This window comes from Equus quagga, chromosome 9 (genome assembly GCF_021613505.1).
Source record: "Equus quagga isolate Etosha38 chromosome 9, UCLA_HA_Equagga_1.0, whole genome shotgun sequence".
Lineage (NCBI taxonomy): Eukaryota > Metazoa > Chordata > Mammalia > Perissodactyla > Equidae > Equus > Equus quagga.
The window spans coordinates 66,750,954-66,758,863 of record NC_060275.1 but is presented as its reverse complement, the minus strand read 5'-3'; the positions used below and the strand labels follow the sequence as shown (position 1 = coordinate 66,758,863).

At 53.7% G+C, this 7,910-nt stretch overlaps 1 protein-coding gene across 2 annotated transcripts in view; it reads right to left on the bottom strand.

Moving 5' to 3' along the window:
- Positions 1-3,251: 3,251 nt before the first annotated feature.
- PGPEP1 (pyroglutamyl-peptidase I) overlaps positions 3,252-7,910 on the bottom strand; it is a 28,870-nt gene continuing 24,211 nt past the window's right edge. For both annotated transcript variants that reach the window (XM_046671534.1, XM_046671535.1), the window contains exons 4-5: positions 6,066-6,298; positions 3,252-4,000 (exon numbers count right to left, since the gene is read on the bottom strand). In XM_046671534.1, coding sequence (XP_046527490.1) covers positions 3,808-4,000; positions 6,066-6,298 — 426 coding nt within the window. In that variant the 3' untranslated portion in view covers positions 3,252-3,807. The remainder of the gene's footprint in view (positions 4,001-6,065; positions 6,299-7,910) is intronic.

The following is a 7,910-nucleotide window of genomic DNA, read 5'->3' as shown; positions in this document are numbered from 1 at the left end:
TGGGTCTGAGGGCGCCTGTCCTTCAGCGTGCCTCCTCAGCGCAAAACAGAGACGCGCTCCCTCCCAGTGGCAGCCCCAGGCCCTCCTGAGGCACTTGTGCCTGGAGAAGGGAAATTTAATCTTGGCTATAAAAACAAAGCCCTGGGGGCTGGCTCCATGGCCGAGTGGTTAAGTTCATGTGCTCCGCTGCAGCGGCCCAGGGTTCGGATCCTGGGCGCGGACATGGCACCGCTCGTCAGGCTATGTTGAGGCGGTGTCCCACATGCCACAACTGGAAGGACCTGCAGCTAAGATATACAGCTATGTACAGGGGGGTTGGGGAGATAAAGCAGAAAAAAAAAAAAAGAAGATTGGTAACAGTTGTTAGCTCAGGTGCCAATCTTTAAAAAAAAAAAAGCCCTTTTTGGTTCCTCCAAGTCCTTGGATGCCATGGGATTGGTGGCCCCGGCGACAGCCTGCCATGAGGTGGCCTGCTGCTGCCTGTGCAGCCACCACCAGTGCCCCATGCTGGCAGGAGGCTACCACAGGCTCCCAGCAGCCTTGGAGTGCAGGCTGGGCCCACAGAGAAGAATGGGGCTTTGTCCCACCATCCCTGACGAAGACTTCTGGGTTCAGACACTCCAAGGGGCGGAGAGGTCAAAGGTCAATAGTCTAGACAGTGACAGCAAAAGAGAGGCTAGTGTAGCAGGCAGATTTCCACCAGCAGCCCCGGGAGGACAAGGCATGCGGGTGTCCACACACACCAGCTGGCCTGGCTTCCTGGCAGAAACCTCTAAGATAACAAAAGGCACCTCGAGTCCGCTTTTCCAGCCGTCCCCTTGAGCAGGCCCTTTCTGTTCTAGAAGTGCCCGTGCCAGCAAAGACCAGGGCAGCTGAAAACTATTTTCCTTGCTGAAACGATTGCATTCCAACATCCTTCCGAAGACCTGGCACCGATCTGGAAGCCGTGACTCCTGCCCCAACTGGTCCTGTCTCTCCTGGTGGCTGTTCCTTGGTTGGACCAGGTGGGCCAGGTGGCACCATGCCCCGTCCATCAACTCAAATTCCGGCCTCTTCCCACCTCTTTCTATCCACTCTGTTTTATTTCTTTCTCAGGCCACATACTCATGCACGTACCGCTGATCTTTTTGGCGGGGAGGGGAGCCAAAGGTGCTGAGACAAGAAGAAAGGTACAGGGTGCAGAGGCTCTGCCATCTTGAAGGAGACGCCATCACCAGACACCCAGGTCACTGTCCCAGCTCCACTGTTCCCCATCGCACCAGCCTCCATGGGCTCACCAGGGAGGGGCCCCTCCTCTCTCCTACAAGACCCCCCAGCATCACTTCTCATTTCCCCCTCCAGCCTTCCCACCACATCTCTCAGCCCATCTTTCCACTTTAACACTTGGTGCCCCCACTTCTGGCACTGCTCTCCTGCACACCTGCCAAGCCACACCCACTCCACAGGCCCATCCCTCTGCCCCTTCTGTGCCCTCCATGCCACTTGAGACTCTAAAAATGATAAGGGAGAAGGAATAGGACCTGGTCCCCTTCACACACAAGGGCATTTTAGTTGGAGACCCAACAAATGCAGACAGACATGCCATGGAGTGAATGGATGAGTCTTCCCAAAAGAAAAAGATTAAAAAATTTAAAACAGAAAACTAGAAAATTGGGCAGGGAGCAAGTGAAATACTTAATGGCTGTCTGATTAAATAAAAATGAGCTAAATGCTCTGCATTGTGAACAAGGACAGGATTCCAGCTGGACTCGAGGAAATCTGAAACCACTGCAGGAACACAAAAATGACACACACGCACTCGACAATGGTCGGACAACCAGTTATAGCTTTAAGTTGCTAACTCCCATGGTCCTTTAAACAGAGAGGTGGGCTGAGGACAAAAGAAAGATAAATGTGAAGTTTAGGGGTGGCATGTCTGGGTTCCAGCTGGTGCCCAGCTAAGCTCAGACCTGCTCACCTCCAGCCCCGCATCTTGCCTAGATCCATTTTCTCCTCAGAGCCTGGCAGGTCAGACCTTTGGGAAGCAGAGCTACATGGAGCTTGATGTTGTTCTGAAGAGGAGCTCTCTAGGCGATCCCTGGACCTTGAGCTCCCCACATTCAAAAGAGTCACAACCTCTGCTGGCAGAGGCTGGCTGAGCAAGCGGATGCAATGACAACTCACACTGGGGATTTCTCAGGAGACTGCAAACCCCAACTGGAGACCTGGGGAGGGCGTTTCCGGCAGAAGGAGGGCTGGTACGGAAAGGGGAGCAGAGTCCAGGTCATTTTAACCTCCTGGCCACAGTCCACACCACTGCCAAGCGCTGACCCAAAGTCCCCACCTGCACCCACTTTCCCCCTCCAGAGAAAGCCCAGGACTCAGAAAATGTGTTTAACTCAGACGCCCATCCACCCGGTTCCCAAGTGACACAGCAGCTCAGCAGAGGCAGGAGCCACCCCGGCCATCGAGCATGGGGAGAGAGGGTGGATGTTTAAGAAAACAAAGATCTCAGCTGTTCAAAAAGAACTGCATGCCGGGAAACACCAGGCGACCCAACATGACCTCCGATTCCCCATTCCCGCAGCCTTGCCCTTAGGGAAACGCTGCCACTGCGCGGCCTCCGGAAACAAGAGGACCGCAGAGCGCATGCCCTCCTCCGCGCCTCCCGGCAGCGCGGCCGGCCGGCGGGGTCAGGGCCCAGTTGGGCTTCGTCCCCCGGGGGACGTCACTCTCATCCCTGGGTGGTGAGTTCAAAGTCAGCAGGGAGGGAGATAAACATTTACTCCTGAGTCCTGGGCGCGCCTCCAGAACCGTCTACACAAAGGCCGGCCGGCTGCCCCGCCGCCCTCTGCTTGGACGCCAGTACAACGCAGCCCAGCAAACACCAGCCCCCAAACCCCATTTTGGGCCCCCAGTGACGGAGCACAAGAAGCTGATCCCCAGCATCAGCATCAAGACTGTGAAAACCCAGGCCAGATGTGGGGTGGGTTTGCAGCTGCTACAAATTTTTACACATTAAAAAAATCCATGCGCACATCGCAATGACAAGGTCTGCCTTCCCGGCAGCGGCAGCTCCGCAGGCCAGGGGCGCTTGGGTGCACAGAGGGTCAGCCGCCCCCTCCGCCACCTGGGGCAGCAGGCTCGCCCTCCCACGGGCGGCAGCCCCAGCCGGACCTCCACATCAGCCCCACCACAAAGATGCAGCTCAGGGTTAGGGCAGGAGGCAAGAGGGGTCGCGCCCCACTGTTGAAAAAGAAAAGACACTGCTGTTGTTGGCTGAAGCTTGCTTTTGAACCAAAGGGAATATAAATTACTCTGTGCCCAAACTAGCACTATTGTTTTGAAAAGAGAACAAGAGAGAAAGAAAGCCACGCCACAGCCAAGGCTGTGCTTTCCGGGGCTGTCCAGGCTGTTGGACCGGCTGAGGGCAGGGGCTCGAGAGGCTTCTAAGTTTGGGAAAAGCCAGCCCGGGCAGAGGGAGTCTGGAACCCTTCGCCAGAGACTTGGAAAAGTGCACAGGCGGCCCAGCCGTGGGATCCCAGCGTGACACCCACCCGACCAGGGCTCTCTGAGGAAATCAGGACCCACCAGCAGCCGTCACAGCCGCATCCCCAGAAGCAAAGGGGAATAGAGCAAACATCTGCAGCTGCCTCCTTCAAATCAACGGCAGCTGCGCAGAGAAAGAGGGAGCAGAGGCGTGTCAGTGGGGACATGTGATCCAAATCCGATCTCAGCTGAGGAGCTGGGCCTCCCTGGCCAGGCCCCGCGGGCAGACGTCTCCCCGGGTCCCCGGTGGCACCAGGTCCTGGGAGGCCTGAGTGGCTCTCAGTGTTTGTGGCGACAGCTGAGTTTGCCTTCCGACTGCTCTAGGACATCCAGCATCTCCTCGATGATGGCCTGCAGTGCCCTGCCCAGCTGGTCTGCGTTGTACGGCTTGCCCAGTGGGGGCACGTGGACGAAGGCGGAGCGGCCGTGGCTCTGGTACAGGGAGGTGTAGTAGGTGAAGTCGCAGAGGTACCTAAGCCCAGGGCACGGGGGCGGCAGGGAGATCACAACGGGGTCAAAGTCAGTCCACCGACCAACAGGACCCCCTCCGTCCAAATCCACCGTAAGACCCCAACTTCAGCAGAAATCTGCAAGAGGGAAGACTGCCTCTCTCCCAAGCCAGTGAAAAGGAAAACCCCTGATGACTCCAGGTGGGCGTGCATGTGGGAGGTAAAAGCCGACAGCACACCCCTAACGCGGTGCCTTGGCAGACTCCCTGTGCACACGCAGGGCGTGCGGCGAGCAGGAGGGCTCCAAGTCAACACTCTGGTTTAACAGAGGGATCAGTGGTGGAAGGAGGGAGGGCAAAAGAATTTCTCACAAGAGGAACATGTGAGAATATATTCCAGAATTATCTGTGTATCTTAAAATTAGTTTTAAAATGAGACTGATGGTGAATTGAGTCACTCCTTCATTCTTTCAGTCCCCTGAATTTGCCACCTGTCGCCTTTGGGCTGGAGAAGAATATCAAGTGTTGAGAAATGGAGGCACTTAGTGCTGAGAAGGTGTGGAACAGAGAGGACGTAACTTCGTCTGGGAGGCTGGGGAGGCCTCCCCAAGGACGTGATAAATTGGAGCTAAGACCTGGAAAAGGTGTTATCAGAGGGAGGTGAATTCTGGGCAGAGGCCACAGCACATGCAAAGGCCCTGAGGCTAGCGTGAGCTTAGTGTGTTTGAAAAATAGGAGGAGGTTTGTGTGTCTGGAAGGCAGTGGGTGAGGGGAAAGTGGAGGCAGATGAGGCTGGAGAGGTGGGCAGGGGCCAGACCACACAGAACCAGTGGGTGGTGGGCAGAGGTTGCGATTTGATTCTTGGAGCAGTGGGAGCTGTAGGAGGGATTAAGCAAGGAAGGGACATCATTTGACTTGAATTTATAAAAGACCTCATAATAGGCTGCATAGTTTCTCCTCAAAATTCTTGTTCACCTGGAACCTCAGAATGTGACCTTATTTGGATAGAGGGTTTCCGCAGATGTAAATAGTGAAGATGAGGTGATGCTGGACTAGGGTGGGTCCTAAATCCAATGACAGGTGTCCTTATAAGAAGGCCATGTGAATCCACACACAGGGAAGACGGCCACATGATGATGGAGGCAGTGATGCATCCACAAGCCAAGGATCGCTGAGGGCTGCCAGCAGCCTCCTGACGCCAGGAGTGAGGCCTGGAAGAGGCAGAGGGAGCCAGCCCTGCCCACACCTTGGCTGTGGACCTCTAGCCTCTAGAACTGGGAGAGAATAAATTTTTGGTGTCCTAAGCCCCCCACGTGGTAATTTGTTACAGCAGTCACATGACACTAATACAGAAATCACTGCTTAGGGGAGAAGGACTGGCAGGGTCGGGGTGGGGTGGCAGGAAGAACGCCATGGAGGCAGCTGGGGCAGCGTCCAGGTGAGAGATGCCAGGGGCCTGGGTGGGAAGAAGTGGACGGATCCATACATAATGAGTTCCAGAAGCAGAATCAGTGGGGCCTGTTATATATATACTCAGCTCTGTATATATACTAATGTACTCTGTTTATTTATATATATATACTTAGCTCTTGTGCATGGTAAGAATTATATCATATGAAATGCTATGTAAAGTTCCCTACATAAAAATATGGATAATACTATTAATATCCCATGCTTTAATCAGGTGATAAATCAGTAAAGTTTTTTTTAAAAAAGTGAGGGGCCAGCCCAGTGGTGTAGTGGTTAAGTTCATGCTCTCTGCTTCAGCGACACAGGGTTCATGGGTTTGGATCCTGGGCACGGACCTATGCACAACTCATCAAGCCATGCTGTGGTGGTGTCCCACATACAAAATAGAGGAAGACTGGCAAAGATGTCAGCGCAGTGACAAATCTTCCTCAAGCAAAAAGAGGAAGATTGGCAATAGATGTTAGCTCAGGACCAATCTTCCTCACCAAAAAAAAAAAAAAAAGGTGAGTGCTTGTCCTAAAAAGGTCAAAGTCAACACATTTGGCTGAACACCAGCCTGAGCTGGCAGAGGAGGGAAACCCTGCCCACAGCCAACCCAGAGGGCCCCTTGGTGCCCTACCTGCCAGCATCTTGTGAGATGGTCACCGATACATCCAGGCCCAGCGTAGTGACCCTCTGACATACAGTGTCCATGTCGATGATGGAGTCAATGCTTTCAGGCCCATCCTCCACGCAGCACTGGGAGCCGGGGCAGAAGCGGCAGTTGTCCAGCCCCTTGTAGCCCTTGTTGTGCCCACACTTCTCCAGCGTGACTGTGGTCGCCATTCCTGACACCCCCACATGTACCACCAGCTGTGGACAGATGTGCAGGGCTTAATGGGATCTGGCCATGAGACTAGGGGTCCCCTCAGGGCAAGGAGAGGACAGTATCCTTGCTGGGTTCTGCCTGGGGTTACATTGTTTCTGACTTCTTGCTGCTGGAAATAGATCCTACAGTCACTCTTGCAGAAAGGTATGCCAAGCGAAACATACAAGAATGTGAAACATGCAGAGATGTTTGCTGCAGCTTTGTCATTACAATCGAATGCAGGAACAGCCTAATAGCCATTCATGGAGGCAGGGGGTTGACTAAATAAGTTATGAACAACTATGTAGCCATTAAAATGCCCAAGGTAAGCTCTATAGGGAATGATCCTCAAGACATATAGCCAAATGCAAAAGGCAAGGTATAACTTGCAGGAATCCAGTTTAAAAATAATCCAAGAGATAATAATTTGTCAGTGGTCACTTCAGGGTTGTCTCTAAAAATAAAAAAACCCCACAGAAATGACTGGCATGCCAATTAATAGGAAAATGGCTATATTAATTATCAAAAATTACCCAGCCATTAAAATAACGTTTAGACGTCAGCATCATAGCAGACTGAGTTGTTCCTGTTGTCTCTCCCCTGAGTTACGACTAAATGGACATCCATTAACCAAGAGAGGTCTCCCCACACAGCACGACAGGATGCTGAGATCCATGCAGCCGTACGTCTGAAGGTGGGGGACTGGCCCCCAGGAAGCAGAGGGACTAGGGGAGCAGCCCCCTCCCCATCACTGGCAGCAGCCATCCAGGGCGCAGACCCTCACACAGCAGCCGGGCGGCTGTATGAGGCGGGGGCAGCCTGGCCTGTGCACGATCACTTTCAGAGGGGTGGCCCAGGCCATGGGAACACCTGCTGTGCCACAGCAGCCCCGCCCATGCAAATGTTCCACATCAAGCACAGCGGCTCAGCTGAACTGCCCACAAACACAGAGCTGGCCCACGTGCGCGAAAGAAAGCACGCCTCCCTTCCTACTGAGCGCAGCAGCTCCACCAGTCCCCTGCCAAGCACAGTGGTCTCACACCAGAGTGACCTGCTGGCGGAGCACAGAGGCCCCACCTGTACGTGTATGCGTGACCTGCCAAGCAGCTGCGGCCAGTGCACCAATGCAGATGAGCCTGACCGGCCCAACTTCCAGCAGATGGGGCAGGATCAGAAAACACAGCTCTGGCCCAGCCCAGCCATGGCAGGTGGAATCTGCAACCCAACACCACCACAGATGTGCCAGCAGAGGATCACTTCATCAAACACCGTGAGGAACTGCAGTGACACTGCAGAGCAGAAGGAAAATGACAGCTCTCCAGAAACCAGTCCTGAAGTCACAGAAATTTACAACCTGAATGACAGAGAATCCAAAATAGCTGTCATAAAAAAACTCAACAAGTTACAAGAAAACTCAGAAAGACAGTTCACTGAGCTCAGGAATAAAATTAATGAGCAGAAGGAGTCATTCACCAAAGAAACTGAACCTCTAAAAGAAAACCAAACAGAAATTCTGGAGATGAAGAACACCATTAATGACAGACACCCCACAACCAGAAGGACCTGCAACTAAGATATACAACTGTGTACGGGGGGGGGGGGGGGGGGGGGGGGGGG